Below are 14,437 nucleotides of genomic sequence, written 5' to 3' on the forward strand. Positions count from 1 at the left end.
CGCGTCCGCATGCCTGGCGTAATTACCCCAGACAAACGTCGTCGCGTGGTTCGGTTCTGCATGCGCTTTCACCGGTGCTTACGCGCTTCCTTCGTATCGGGGTATTATATCTGGCTGTACTTTATGCTATGTTGATCCGCCGTCACATCACATGCGAAAGCTATTTCCGCGGTCCATATCTCGCGACGAGTTTCGGAACACGAACTTCGGGCGGAACATGATGCTGACATCAGACGGCAGACGGCTGTAGAGCCAACGGTGAGGGAGGGAAGGCTCGGGGCGAGAGGGCGATATTACTTGCCCTGCGTTTATCACGCTCGGGGCTCTTGCTTACTGTGACAGATGACTTGACCTCTGCGCTGTACAACACAACTTCCCTGATAGCGTCATCAGCGTTCATGTCATGCTTTATTTGCGAGACTGGAAACTTGGAGACCCCATCTCCACCCCCGCATATCAGCCCCAGATCTCATCTCGCCACAGCCTTGATCCGGGCTGACACCTCGGGCGCAGTCAAGGAGAAAAGTGTCACCTGTCGCAACTGAGGCTCCATGCGTCCGGACACGTCTCCAAGGCTCTCACATGACCCTCTCCATTGCTGCCTTGACCCGTGCCGTTGTCGAGTATTTTCGGCCCCCTGCATGCCACGTTTATCTCCACATCGACACGCGCAGTATATCATAATGCCGTTATAATAGCTATCATTACGTTTATGCACATCTATCAGTTTAGCATGAGATCCCGCCCTGCGCCCAGGATATCTTCGTCACGCGCTTCCGCTTCGCCTCATAGTCGATCCTTCGTGTATGGGTATGGGTAAGGCGAATGGGCAAACCATGCTGATAGTAAGATTGGGCGCGTGCCTGAATACTGCGGGCGATCGCTTAGCTGCATTTAGAAAATGCTGCGGTATAGTTACGCGAATGCATAGTCTTTGTTTGATATAGACTAGATGCGGTTCTCTTTCGATAAGGGAGATCAGAGCGAGTGGAGCGCCGACTGCCATATGGTAATTGTTGGAATGGGCGATTCGTTTCGAAGGATTGGTATGGGGATTGCAAATCTAGATTTGGATGGTAAAGCTGCTGCGGATGAGTTCGCCGTCGCCGACAAGCCAGACATGCGACTGCAGTACTCACCATAGGATGTGTGTGTTATTTCAGAGCTACATCATAGCCTCGCACAGCGATCGAATCGACAAGTCGTCGCAACCATCGTAACAGCACCATCTCCCACCGGCTATCCTCTATCCGCTACCTCCCATTCCACACTCTCTACCCGCCTACCACCCGTTCTAACAATACCCCATACTCACACTCCCCTCCACCCGTCAATACATCTCCTCTCCACCTCCCCAAATCATCTCCACATCCCGACCTCTCACAGCCCACCTCCACCTCAACAACACCCAGCACTATACGCATAAACCCTAGCACTATTCCCATAAACGGCTTGCAGCGACATATGCATCGAATCGGCTAGCTTGTTCCTTTCCCTCGTGTATTTCTCTCGTGTTGTCGTATGCAGGACGGACATATCCGCAAGGAACGGATTCCTTTCAACTAAGCTTGTTTGCGCTACTGACGTGCAGAGCTTCTGCGAGACGAGGTGTGAGGACGCGGATGTATGCAGAAATGCTGCAGCGAAGGAGCGTGTGTAACGTGGGAGCTGGGAGAGGAGGGTTTACCCGGTCGCTAAATGGATAGGCGAGATGGAGCGAGCGTGGGTGATAGTAGAGCACAACGTGGATGATGTGATAGTCATGGTGTTAGTGCAAGCGAGGTGTGTGTGTGTTGAGACATGTGGATATAGGAATTGGATTATCGTGGAGTTAGCTGTTAGCGATCAGCTAAAAGTGTAGCATGTTTTCTCAGCGACATTTTCCGGCCCAGTCACGGGTGCTCCTACCAAAGGTTGATTAGTAAAATGCGAAAGGAGAGTTTTTTGGACTCCGACATATGAAGCGGTACCATTGATATCTTTGTCAATGTCTTTGCAACATGTACAATTGACAAAATCTCTCGTGACTATCGTACACACAATGTAACTCGTTTTTTTAGAGTCCAGTCAGTTTTCATGAAGTTCATGTTTGTAACCAAATCGCCTCCAAAAGCCAGTAGTGTCGTTGTCATACACACAATATCATCTCTTTTTTATTTTTACAAAGGTCTCCTAGTGAAGAAAAGAAGACATCACACGCCGATACGAAGAAAACCAGCCCATGAACCCCTTCAATATCCAACAAACATACCATCCCGCATACCAGATGACTCTCGCGTCGAGCTTACACGGATATCCCTGCGTTTTGGATATCAGATAGTCTCGTAACGAGCGATAACGATGCGACAGCATCTGGGAAAGAGGATACAAGTCAGGAATCGAATTTCCCGATCTAATCAACACGCGATCGAGTATGCCATGCGATGCACATACGCGGCATGCGTTCGCATCATGTAAAAAGGATTCTCGATTCGCTTACGGGGAACCGGACGTGAGTGTCAAAAACGACGATCATAGGATCAAAGGATTGGGCCTCATGCCGCGGAGAAATACGCAACACTAGGCGACTCGAATCACCACAAGGAGGATAATGGCATCAGATTGCGGCGTTGGCATCGATCGTCAGTAACATATCGCTATTCGAGAGTCACCAAGTCCTCGTGTTATGCTAGACACACATGATAGCACCAAGATGCTTGTATTGATTTTACTTTGAATAGTCTATGGGTATTAATGCCTTAGACATACGTAGCTTCTAGATGTTGCCATCCAACATGCCCTTGCGCCTTCGCTCGACGCGCCCAACGACCAGGCAAAGGCACAGTCACAAACACAAGTGCACAGATCGATCGGTGTGATAAGTACGGCGTGGTGACATGATCAGCGTCTAGAAGTCCTGGTCGTCGTTTCCAGCAATGATGACGTTGTTGACCTGTGCGTTGGTGTCAGTAGTTGTTTGGTAACAAGGCCGTGATCCAGCGGTGAGGATAAACGGTAACACAAAGCAAAAAAAAAGGGAAGTGTGTGTTTGTTCGCGTGTAACGAGAACAATGCAACCTGCATAAAGCGCACCACCCGTGCGACGCCTTTATCTCGGCTTCCCCGCTTCCCCGGCCTTGCAATCGATCCAGAAGACGGACGCAAGGGAGGGAAAGTGAGCAAAGCGAGGTTGCACAGACGGGAGGGAAGCGGAAGGGATAGCGGGAAAGGGAGTCACACCAAGGGGTGTGCGGTGCGACAAACGACAATTCGTTACGGAACAAGGGCGGGAAAGTTACGATACGTACCTTGAGTACCATACGGCACAGCTGTGTAGCGAGCAACAGTTGTTGCCGCTTCGAGATCAAGGGATCGATCACGAAGTGCTCCTTCATATCTGTGATAACGCCACGTTAGTACAATCTTCGGTAATTCAGCCACCAATGAGGCCCATGACGTTGTGCATAACAATGACAGCAAAGCAAAGGTCTCAGATGACTCCTGCTCATCTCCACTTGTAGTTGCGTTCATGCCAGCGCAGCAAGTGGCGTGGCGTGGGGTAATGCACCGTACCCCACGGGGGCGTTGGATGCGGGAACTGAATGCGGGAACTTGGATGCATCACGGGTCTCGGGTCTCCCGGAGATAGTCCGTACTGCAGCTATGCTTGATAGCGGTGAGGCAGTCGGGAATCATAGAGACAGCCGTGGGGAGATGGTTGGATAACAAAGAGCGAAGTGCACTTACCGTTGCTTCCCGTCTGCATGCAGTCAACACCTAACCTGGTGTTTCCCTCCTTGGCTTGTCGGGACTTGATGTTGGCGAGAGTTTCGATGGGGCTAAGACCGGAGTTCTCAGCCAGCGCCATGGGGACGGCGTCAAGGGCATCGGCGAAGGCGCGCATCGCGTATTGTTCGAGGCCAGGGCTCTGCGAAGTGTTAGTTGTTGTCACCGCGGAGCTCCGTAACGCTTACCTTGACTGCGGCATCCTCAACTGCGAGCGAGCATGCTACTTCCGCAGCTCCTCCACCGTATACAATACGGTTGTCGCGCACCAAGTTTCGGACGACACAGAGGGCATCGTGTAGTGACCGCTTGGCCTCGTCAATGATCATCTTGTTGCTACCGCGAACGAAGACGGTGACAGCCCTTGTGTTCGCACACTCCTCAATAACCAGCATCTTGTCGCGGGTTGTTCCGAAAGTCAGTTCCCGGACGATGCCAGCCTTTCCGAGCTTCTCTGCGCTGAGGTCCTCGAAACGGGGTACGATGCGTCCGTTGGTTGCGATGGCGATCAGCTCGATTTCTGGGCCTCCTACCCACCGTACAGCGGGTAGCTTGTTTGTGAGGAGAAGATGGTTGGCCTCGTCGTCGAAACCCCACTGACATATTACTACGTTGGCGCCGGTGTTCTTGATCTGCTCAATCATCTCGGTGAACTTGTTTGACTCGTAGTTTTGTAGCTTCTTGAACTCCTCTACGGTGGTAATGTCCAACTTGTGCTTGGTCTTGGGCTTCGGTGGCTCGAATGCGCATGTGAGGATGGCGAGTTTGGCGTCCTTGACCTCCGACGGCATCTGGGGATGCGAAAAGTCCTTGTCTATTATGACACCCTTGACAAGTAATGTGTCTTCGAGCGATCCACCGACCTTGCCGTCAACCTTGATGAGCTCGAAATCGACGTCTTTCCGCTCGAGATCTGCGACCGAAAGCACAGCATCTACGGCGATTTTGGCGAACTGGTCGTGCGCCTTGGAAACGATCTTGCTGCCCAAACTTGTCTTTGCGACCTTGAATAGCTCTTCGGTGTTGTCCTTGGAGAAGTGGATCTCGTCGCTGACCTCGTCGAGCTTGGCCACGGCAACCTCGCAAGCCTGGTCGTACCCGTCTGCTATCCTGATGGGGTGGATGCCCTTGTCGATAAGGTCTGCTGCCTGCTCGAGAAGCGCGCCCGCCAAGACCACGACACCAGTTGTTCCGTCACCAATCTCGTCGTCTTGTGATTTGGATAGTTCGACTAGGAGCTTCGCGACGTGGTTGGAGATTTCCATCTGGGAGAGAATGGTGGCGCCGTCGTTTGTGACTGTGATGTCTCCGTCGGGTGAAATCAGGATCTTGTCCAGTCCTCGGGGTCCCTAGTTTCATAAGTTTATGTCCTACTTCCTTCCACTAGAGCGGTGGTGCGTACCAGAGAGCTCTTGACGATGTTCGCGACCGTCTTGGCCGCGAGGATGTGGGACTTGACCGCATCGTTGCCGTGTTGCCTCTGCTTCTTGCCTTGACTGCCCCAGACATTAGCTGCTGCCTCTTACTGAGCCTTGAGCCCTTTCCATATCATTCCACGTACTCTCTGACAATGATGAATGGCCTGCCCGATTCATCCTTCATCACCTGCGCTATACCCCACTTTGTCAGTCGTGAATTCGCGGTCGATTCGTAGTAGATTCGGACGCATACCGTTGGAAAGGTCGACCTCTGTAATTATATAACGTTAGCGTATGCATCTCACTACTGAGGGTTTGGGAGTTCGGAGCTGTTGCTGCCCGCACTTACGCATCTTTGCGGTGTGAAAATGCCCGCTGGAGTAACAAATGCACGACTCCGGAGAAGTATCAGACTACAGACACACACTAGGAGAGAATCCCGGGTATGTTTGGTAGTGAGGGGTGGTGGGGTATGGCCAAACATCTGCCATGTCGGTCTTGAAATTTCCCCAGAGGGGCTTGGCATCAGGACGCACGGCCGCGAGTCGCGAACGCGCCGTCCGCCAGCTCCAACTCTCCGAACTGCCCTGACGCTTGCTGCCCCGAGCTGCCACCACACCCATCCCCAGCGCATCGCGGCCTTCCAATCGCGCTTGTACGAATCGCCTCAAGCTCCACGAAGATTGACGTCTCCGTCATATCCATTCTCCATTTCTAGCGACCGCGTTTCGACATGCCTCGTGAGTCGCGCCCGCCCGCCCAAACAATCACCATACGCGTAATATCCAGCTGCTAACTCGCGCAGCCGCTCTTAGCGATCACGGGTCCTCGGACGCCGAAGATGTTCCCGCGCAGCCAAGAAAGGGAAAGGGAAAGCAGCCGGTGCAGGAAGATCCCATAGACGACGAAGAGGACGAGGATGACAGTGAGGTGGGAGAGGACGAGTACGCGCAAATTCATATGTACATGGATCGCATCGTGCTGACAATGCGACAGATACGTCGTTGAGGCGATTCACGGCCACAGATTCACAAAGGTGCGCGCAAACACCACCTCACTTCCACGCGCAAACACTGACAACACCAGGGCGTCCTCCAATTCGACGTGAAATGGGAAGGCTACGACGACCCCAAGGACCGGACATGGGAGGCAGAGGAGAACATGTACGTTGCGGCATTGCTCTGTACTAGGTTGAGACTGACAGTCGCAGGGAGGGAGCCATTGATGTGCTGAACGAGTACTTTAAGAAGATCGGAGGCCGACCAGAACCCAAGGGCCAGAAGCGGAAGGGACGACCATCGACCGCCGGCATCAAATCCGAGTCTGGCACCCCGTCATCCTCCACGAAGCGCGCCAAGGCAGACAAGCCAGAGAAGAAAGTGGTAGAATGGAGCCCACCACCAGGCTCATGGGAACACGACGTCGACCACATCGACACGGTGGAGCAAACGAAGGACCCCAAGACGGGCCAACTGGAGAAGTTTGCATACCTGGTGTGGACGAATAAGCAAAAGACACAGCACCCTCTCAAGCACGTCTACCAAAAGTGTCCACAAAAAGTGCGTCAAAACATGTTTTCTGGATATCATTCACCATACTAACACCTCGCAGATGCTCGAATACTACGAAAGCCACCTAGTCTTCACCGAGAACGTGGACGAGCCTCTAAACGGTGACGACACCAACGACACAGTGATGAACGACGACTAATCCGCTTAAGTCGAGTAGTACCCGAAACCGAAATTGCCGATCAAGATATTCCCTTCCGGTGAAGTTCGATTCGACTTCGCCCCGGCGGTGCCATACGCAAAGATGCTACCCAAAAACTTCCGTTCCCCGACATGGTCACCCATCACACCTCTTCTATCGTTCCTCCAGTCGCCGACCGTATCTCCCATCACACCTCCTCTACCGTTGCTCAAATCACCGAAAGTGTCTCCGTTGACACCCACGGAGCAGTTCTCATCTTCCAATCCTCTGATGCGCTTGGGGGATGAGGAGGACTCTGATCAGCTGCATAAGGGTACACATGTGTCTGCTGGGTACGGCGTATAGGCATCGAATGTATTATAAGAACTTCTTTGGATAGGTACGGAAAGGGAATACTGGAGTATCAAGGCTTCGTTCAAGCGGTTCCAGTTTCGCATTGTGTATCTGGTATCGTTCAAAATTTACAACCTTTATACATACGCCTAAGATGTGACCTACAACGCCCAGTGAACATGATCGCGTGCCTTGCAAGTCCATGTCAGCACACCATTGTGGTTGGCATGCGCTTTTCCTGTACTAAATTCTCTCTCTCCCAAGTTGTGACCAGAGGCTCAGGTCAAATCAAGTCGAAATAGTTCACAGACGAGGCAATCAAGAGAAATGGTTTTAAGTAACTTTGAGTATGGGATTCGTTCCATTCCATTCCATGCGCAATTGTATATACAAACATAACAATAAGCTCCGTAATAACGTTGCGGGTATCCCAATTCGGCCCATGCCAATTGACATGGCTTCTTCAATCGCATTATCTCGTTCTCGTACAATCTCAAACTCCAAGGCGCAAGTTGCATAGCCATGCAACTGCCTATAACGCCGGTGTAAATGCGAACCACATCATCCTTGTCTCCGGTTATGTGCTGTCTTATGTTGTACTGTGTTCATGTCGTCGTAAAAATGTCTCTTTTGCTCCTGCTTTCTCTTGTTGTATCGTTTCTCCGTACTGTGTTGTGTTTTGTGGTGTGGTTTGGTGTGATGTGATGTGGTGAGGCGTTTACACATTCTCAGTCATATCCGAAACAGACGACGCGGTGCCGCCGACAGCCATGCGCGTCTGCAGGTAGTAGATGAGGTATGCGATGGCGGCGATGAGGATGAAGAGGATGAGAATGATGAGGAAGATGACGATGTTGCGCTGCATGGTTGCGGTTGTGGGTGGTGGGAACGAGGGGGTCTCGTTGGTTGTGGTGGTTGTTGAAGTGGTGTGGGTGTGTAGTTGGTGTTGGAGTGGGTGATGCGATACAATAGTCTTCTGTAGTAAAGTCAGTAAATCGTCCTTTCGTAAACAGAGTAATAATTGTATGCGCACTGTAATCTCAGCGCAAACAATCAATGGTTTTGTATAACGCGGTCGTGGTGGTGTCCAAGCTTGCTATCGTCCAAGCAACACTCAGTAGTCAAGTGTCAAGTGATGGTATCCCGGAAGCAATCGAATGACCAAGGATAGCGATAGTAGTACGAAGGAACTCGAAAAGTACAAGTGTATGGTAAGTGTGTGTGTGTGAGGGGAATGAGTTAATAATATCAGCGAGGAAATCTGCAAGCCAAGTCGTAGTCCATTCTGCAGGTGGCATGCAGGCACTTTTGTACAGACGTGGCGGGGTGCGTGCGCCGCGTGGGTGGTTGGGTCGCGTCCATGGGCCGAGGGGCTGGAATGCTGGTTTGACGTGGCTGGGATGTCGGCGTTACTGGCGGTGAGGCTGGGCTTGAAACAATGGTTGGCGGAGTTGATTTAATTGAGTACGTGGTGATGCGTTTGTTGAGGGAAGCTTGTTTTTGCGAAATGATTCAGGTATTGAGATTGAGGTTTGTGTTGGTGATGATGGGGGTGATGGGGAAGGTGCGCGCGGTCAGGTGTTCTGGGTCTTGGCGCGTTCGGGGCGGGAAGGCGATCTGACGGTCAGGCCTTGCGACGACTTCACCACCCCTTTTGTGACTTCATGATGAGCTGTATCGTCGTCGCCGCCAAACATGCGCACATCACGATCCGCTACCCCGACGATTCGCCGCGCAACAGTTGCGAATCAGCTTCATCTGGTACCCCGACGGCCTTTGATGACTCTGGCAACGAGCTGTTCACATAAGAACTCTCGACCGGCGCTATTGTCCACGTAATCCTCTTTTGCTTCTCTTCCGACAACGTCCACAGTAGAGTTCATGATTAGAAGCTCATGCTTGTTGTTGTTGCATGTGGTGAAGGTCGCGATCAGCAAAGCGGTATCTCTCGTCTCTCAGGTGAAGTTATCTTATTCGCAAGGTGAGTGCCGTCAAGTACACTCCGGAAGGCGACACATCAGCGGCTATGTAGCAGGTGAGAGGCAAAGCATCCCTGATGGTAGTATACTTAAGCCTCTCATTCTTTTTCCACTCCTCAGACATTATCCTTCCTTACCTCCTCTACAACCGGATCGACATCAGAGTCGGACAACAGTATGCCACCCAAGAGAACCCATGCCGAGATGTCGGCTACAGGAAATGAACCGCCTTCGCTTGATACTTGTCCGCAAGGAAAGCATCTGGTCGCTTTGTGAGTGGCTTTGGTCTTCCCCAAAGTTCACTCGACTAAACCGTTTTTGACAGTGCACAACGAACGGATATACTCATCAAGATATGTGTACACCCTACGAACGCCAGCCCCGGTTCCGTTTACGTGCCACGTGAGCTGCTACGTTCTGTCTATCGCCCCGACCATAGCGAAGAATACCGTCGGTCCAAGTCTGGAGAATTGGAATTATTGGTCCCCGGACTGTACTGTTCCGAGGTACTTGGTCTATTCGTACAGTGGCTCTACGTTGGAAAGTACACCGAGCTGGGTGGTCTAGTCATTGCATTTAATGAATCCCCGATTCCGAACCTGACCATGTACAACACCGACAGGAAAGACACAATGGAGTGGGCAGTCAAGGCTGCGATACTGGCTTGGCTCTTGGGCGACATGCTACAAATACCCGGGTTTCAGAACTATGCTATGGAACGCCTCCTTGCCGCTCTTGCACGCAAGTCAAAGCAGCCACAACTCACATTAGCCTTGTGTTTGTTTGTTTGGGGATATACAGACTCTAGCGACGTTCTAGATTGGGTGCTGATGGACTTGGTCATCCGGAACTGGGGTGATGCAGCCGTTGTTGATCTGGCAGACTTGGACTCATGGTTTTCTTTCATAAGCGACCAGCCGTCCGACACCAGGGTCAAATTCATGGAGGGGACGCTCATGTCACTTGAAAAACGTCGTGAGAAGGTCTTGGTGGCGAAGGAGTATCTCGTCTGAGTACCTGAGAGCATGGATGAGACATCAGCTTCGGAAAGATGAGTACGGATAAAAGCATGACATGGTAGTCGCTTGGGATGGGGACTGGAGCAAAAGTACTGGATATCATCCGGAGAAGTCTATGGTACATGGACACTAGATTCATGTCCGGGGCCATTTGCGTTACTTGATTTGGGTGCTTCATCACTACAAATTCAGCATCTGCTACCTGCTTCTCCTAAACTTCGCTTCCGAGCCGCCCGTCTTGGCTACTAGTTCCTTTCCAGCCTAGGTCTTCGTCTATGCGCTGTAGCTTTGCGTGGTATCTTTCTCGATAAAGCTATTAATCACAATTGCCATACAAAGAGCCGGTGACCCAGACATGTATTGTAACCCGCTTCCGATATCTCTTTTTGCCTTCCCTCAATGCCCCATCGCCGACAGCCATGAATGTCGAACGCTGCATCAGCCTTCACAACGAAATCGTACGACATGGCTGGGTCGGCTCAGGCCGGTCCCCAGATACACTTGCTTCGCACAGCAAATCCTGGTTCGAAGTATTCGGCGAGGAAGCCGAAGCCGAACGGTCTGCGCTCTCACCCGACCTAACTCAGTTCCTCGAGCAAGTCTAGATCCCGCGCGTAGAAGAAGATGGATTCTGCCCCGAGTTCTTTTACTGGGTTCAGGGCCTGTCTCATCCTGAGTACATGTTCGAGTTTGAAGATATGTTATGGGATTACTACTATACCAATGACAAGGAGGAGAAGGGGAAAGGTGATGAGAAAGGTGATGAGAAAGGTGATGAGAATGGTGATGAGAAAGGTGATGAGAATGGTGATGAGAATGGTGGTGGTGATGAGGAAGAGGAAGGTATCGAGGAAGATTAAGGTGATGAGGGAAGGCGCTTAGTTCTATATGCTACGGCTCATCTCGATACAGGGCATATCTGTGGGTTGATGTAAGAGACTTCATGTTGCTGTTCTACTAGACCAACAAGCTCACAACGACAGATGTGACCAGAAGACCAATCTTTGTACTCTCAGTCTCACTATATACGATACCGACGATATCAGTACTCAGAGGTGGTACCCATTAGAGGCCGTACTTACCTTCTGGCTCTCTCAGATCCGCAACGAGACCATCCAGGCCGCACCAGAAAAAGGAGGGAGACTTCGAGAAGAGTGGCCTGAAGTGTTCGGCGAGTACTGGGAACATGCGCCTTGGGTCTTCGTGCCGTACAATGAGAATATGCTCAAGCACAACCTCGATGTATGGGAGAAGCTCGTTGAAGCAATCGAGAGCCGCATGCCTCCAGGCAGCAGACCACAAGCAGCCGAACGACCCATGTACGGCCTGTTGGACGACAACATACGCGACACAATAAACCTTCCCCAACGATTCGCATACAACTTCCTCTTCCGCGCCCGCCGACCTCGCTTCAAGATGATAGCCCCCGGTCTCCGCATTATCCCATCCGCAGACTTTCCGGACCAACCCTTCCGCTCCTACATGTCCAAAGACAAAGAAGAAGTGCCACCCGTACTACTCTTCCAGTTCGACCTGAACTTCTTCGAAGACCCAACCAGGACTCCGCAAAGCCCAGACGACGCCATGGTACCGAACTTCTTCGACTACCGCGATATCAAGACTTATCCTTCTGGCTTATACCTACTGCCTACCAATCACAGAAGTCTGGAAGATGGGATCTCATTCGTGTTGCCGTACGCTATTGGCGGTAAGGGGTATGCGAAGAGAGGCGATGGAACAAATTTCGCGAGTGGAGAGGATTGGCGTGGGAAAGATAGCTTCACAGAGTTGTATCAGCCTGGAAGACGGGCGTTTGAGGACTTCCAGGCGCAGAATCTAGCGGGTGTGTTGGAGAGTTGGCTGGGTATGGTGGAAAGAGGGGACTGGAAAGTCGGTGAGAATGGGGTGATGGGTGATATGGAGACTTGGAGGGAAGCGGATACGGAGGAGGGATGGAGGAAGTATGTTGTGCCGAGTGGAGAATTATCTAATCCCAATAAGAAGTTGGTGTAGATAGATAGAGGCCTTATTCTAAGGCAGAGAGGCTTCGATGACCACGTCCAACGCGTTCTCATGACTCCAAATACCCTCACTCTTGAGCCCCACCGACTCGAGTAGTTCGCGAAACTGCGATTCGGTTCGCTCTTGACCAGAAAGTGACTGCATGACATTGACATCCATGGCCGTAAATGCCCACGGTGCGTTTCGATCGGGTATAAGAAGCTCTTTGATGAGAAGCTTGGAGTACCCGGGCTTCATAGCTGGGACGATATTGCGCAGGATGCGGCGACATGCGTCATCGCTACTGAAGTCATGGAGAACGTGTTGGAGCATGTATGCTCTCGCGCCTTTGAAGAACCGTTAGTGCCTTACACGTAGGATTGTGATGCCACCATAGAGGCGTACCTTTGATCGGCTGAACCTCATTCCAGTCCCCAACATGTGCTTCAAATCCATCTTGCTCACTCCGATCAACAATATGCTTCAACTCCTGCAGCACGAGTCGACCTTTGACATCCTCCCCAAGCGCTTTCCTCAACAGACCCAGATCACCCGCATCGCCGCCTCCGATATCAACAAGTAGCACTTCCTCATCAGACACAGGTCCGCCTCCCACCAACCGCTCTCGAAATGGGTAGTACCCATCCTCCCAAAAGAAGTGTTTACCGGCGTTGTACATCTGAATCATTCCACCGAAGCGCTCCCCCATCGCTGCGTCTTCGTCGAAGTACGTGTAAAGCGACTTGTTAGAGAAGTCATGGGCGTGTTGGAATGGGCCATTGTTGATGTCGGATGGATTCTGGTGGGAGATTGAGTCGAGAAATGAGGGAACGCGCCAGCCTACGTTGTAGAAGTCGTCGAACCTATTGCGCGTGTGAGATGAGTGGGGGGACTAGTGTGTGTGTGCTGACGAGTACAAGAAAAGGCTTACATAAAGTGTACGGCATCTTTAAACGACTTTTGTCTCAAAGAAGCAGAGAGGCGAGTGCTTGCGTAGGCATCATGATCGACTTCGCGGATCGTGCCGTTTGCTGCTAGATGGCGTAGGAAGCGTGCTGTAAATACCTCATCAGCATCACCTCACGGAACAAACATAGCCACTTCCTCCAAATACTTTTAAATGCCGATCTTGAGGACCATCATAAAAGTTCGCGGTCAAGTATACATACCAACCAATCTTGCATCCGCCCCCGCACCCTCAGCAATCTGCTTACACGACACTCCCTTCTCCCCAACATCACCCAACGCCTCGAAAACTCCCCATTGCAAAGCGAGTCGAATAGCGAGATAATGTCCAGGCTAAATGCATTCCGTTCGTGGTTAGCGCTAGTCGACCAAATGCAGTAGCCACAACCCCGCAAACCCAGCAAGACCACCACGACCCAGGAGACGTACCTCATTAAACGTCACCCGGAAGACAGCTTCATCTGGTCTTTCCAACTCGTTTCTGAGCGCTTCGGCTAGACCGCTGAGTTGGAGGCGCTCGGTATTGCTGAGTTGAGCGCGGAGGGTTGGGGCGGCGGCTAGAAGGGTCTTGAGTTGGGAGAGGGCGTTGAACTCCATGGTATGCGGAGGGTGAGTGTACAGGATTTATTTTGTGAGCGGCGTTGGTCAAGAGTTCGATGTCACGGTATCTGTGATAGATGTGCCGGCAGAAGGGAAGTAGCCAAGAAGGCGTATCGCGCCTGCCGTTCCAGGTCAAGCGCAAGAGAGCAGGAACGGTGGGGTGCATAAGTTTATTCGTATGCTCCAGGAGCATATTTGGCAGGCTAGAGACGTTTGATTAATGTTTATCCTTTGTTTTGGGGGATCTAATGATGGGCTTCCGGGTTTGAATCGCCAATTTCGTCGTCTACACCCCTCCCATTATGTTCGTGGCCTTTCCTTTCCGTCTTTCCAGTCGCGCCTTATCCATCTTCCATTGACCCCAGCAGCATGCCAATCCAAAGATTATTGAGCCTCTGGGAGGAGGAAACCGTCCGTAGAGGGCTCGCATTTGGGAATGACCGAAGAGTCGAGCCAGCAGCATCGTCGGTTACTTCTGAAAGGAATAAGTTGTCAGTGAAATTTCTCGTATATATACAAGCTAGTTGTACCTTTTTTGAGTAACGTCGGGCCGTAGACAGGGATGAGAAGCAGTTGTGTAATGTAGGTTGATGAACGGGCAAGTCGTCGTTCTCGAAGATTGAAAGTGGCGCCGTTTGATACTGTT

General features: G+C 51.5%; 5 protein-coding genes across 5 annotated transcripts; 3 read left to right on the forward strand and 2 right to left on the reverse strand.

Moving 5' to 3' along the window:
• Positions 1-2,887: 2,887 nt before the first annotated feature.
• CCT5 (T-complex protein 1 subunit epsilon) lies at positions 2,888-5,536 on the reverse strand (the record flags this gene model as incomplete). The annotated part of the gene is made up of 8 exons (XM_049403578.1): positions 2,888-2,932; positions 3,288-3,376; positions 3,727-3,907; positions 3,954-5,114; positions 5,168-5,261; positions 5,327-5,375; positions 5,437-5,454; positions 5,533-5,536. The coding sequence occupies 8 exons, from the start codon at positions 5,534-5,536 to the stop codon at positions 2,888-2,890; spliced, it is 1,641 nt and encodes a 546-aa protein (XP_049250740.1).
• Positions 5,537-5,916: 380 nt separating this feature from the next.
• On the forward strand, positions 5,917-6,893 carry J4E88_009982 (uncharacterized protein; the record flags this gene model as incomplete). Its single annotated transcript, XM_049403579.1, has 6 exons — positions 5,917-5,923; positions 5,989-6,127; positions 6,180-6,219; positions 6,270-6,346; positions 6,394-6,742; positions 6,795-6,893. The coding sequence occupies 6 exons, from the start codon at positions 5,917-5,919 to the stop codon at positions 6,891-6,893; spliced, it is 711 nt and encodes a 236-aa protein (XP_049250741.1).
• A 2,489-nt stretch (positions 6,894-9,382) lies between these two features.
• Positions 9,383-11,084, forward strand: J4E88_009983 (uncharacterized protein; the record flags this gene model as incomplete). Its single annotated transcript, XM_049403580.1, has 3 exons — positions 9,383-9,477; positions 9,531-9,990; positions 10,830-11,084. The coding sequence occupies 3 exons, from the start codon at positions 9,383-9,385 to the stop codon at positions 11,082-11,084; spliced, it is 810 nt and encodes a 269-aa protein (XP_049250742.1).
• Positions 11,085-11,167: 83 nt separating this feature from the next.
• Positions 11,168-12,237, forward strand: J4E88_009984 (uncharacterized protein; the record flags this gene model as incomplete). The annotated part of the gene is made up of 2 exons (XM_049403581.1): positions 11,168-11,175; positions 11,208-12,237. 2 exons carry the CDS (start codon positions 11,168-11,170, stop codon positions 12,235-12,237), a joined length of 1,038 nt encoding a protein of 345 aa, XP_049250743.1.
• Positions 12,238-12,255: 18 nt separating this feature from the next.
• On the reverse strand, positions 12,256-13,788 carry J4E88_009985 (uncharacterized protein; the record flags this gene model as incomplete). The annotated part of the gene is made up of 5 exons (XM_049403582.1): positions 12,256-12,572; positions 12,631-13,088; positions 13,157-13,280; positions 13,395-13,524; positions 13,621-13,788. The coding sequence occupies 5 exons, from the start codon at positions 13,786-13,788 to the stop codon at positions 12,256-12,258; spliced, it is 1,197 nt and encodes a 398-aa protein (XP_049250744.1).
• Between the last annotated feature and the right edge of the window lie 649 nt (positions 13,789-14,437).

The sequence above is a fragment of the Alternaria novae-zelandiae genome, assembly GCF_023758075.1.
Source record: "Alternaria novae-zelandiae strain BMP 2774 chromosome Unknown scaffold_27, whole genome shotgun sequence".
Classification (NCBI taxonomy): domain Eukaryota; kingdom Fungi; phylum Ascomycota; class Dothideomycetes; order Pleosporales; family Pleosporaceae; genus Alternaria; species Alternaria novae-zelandiae.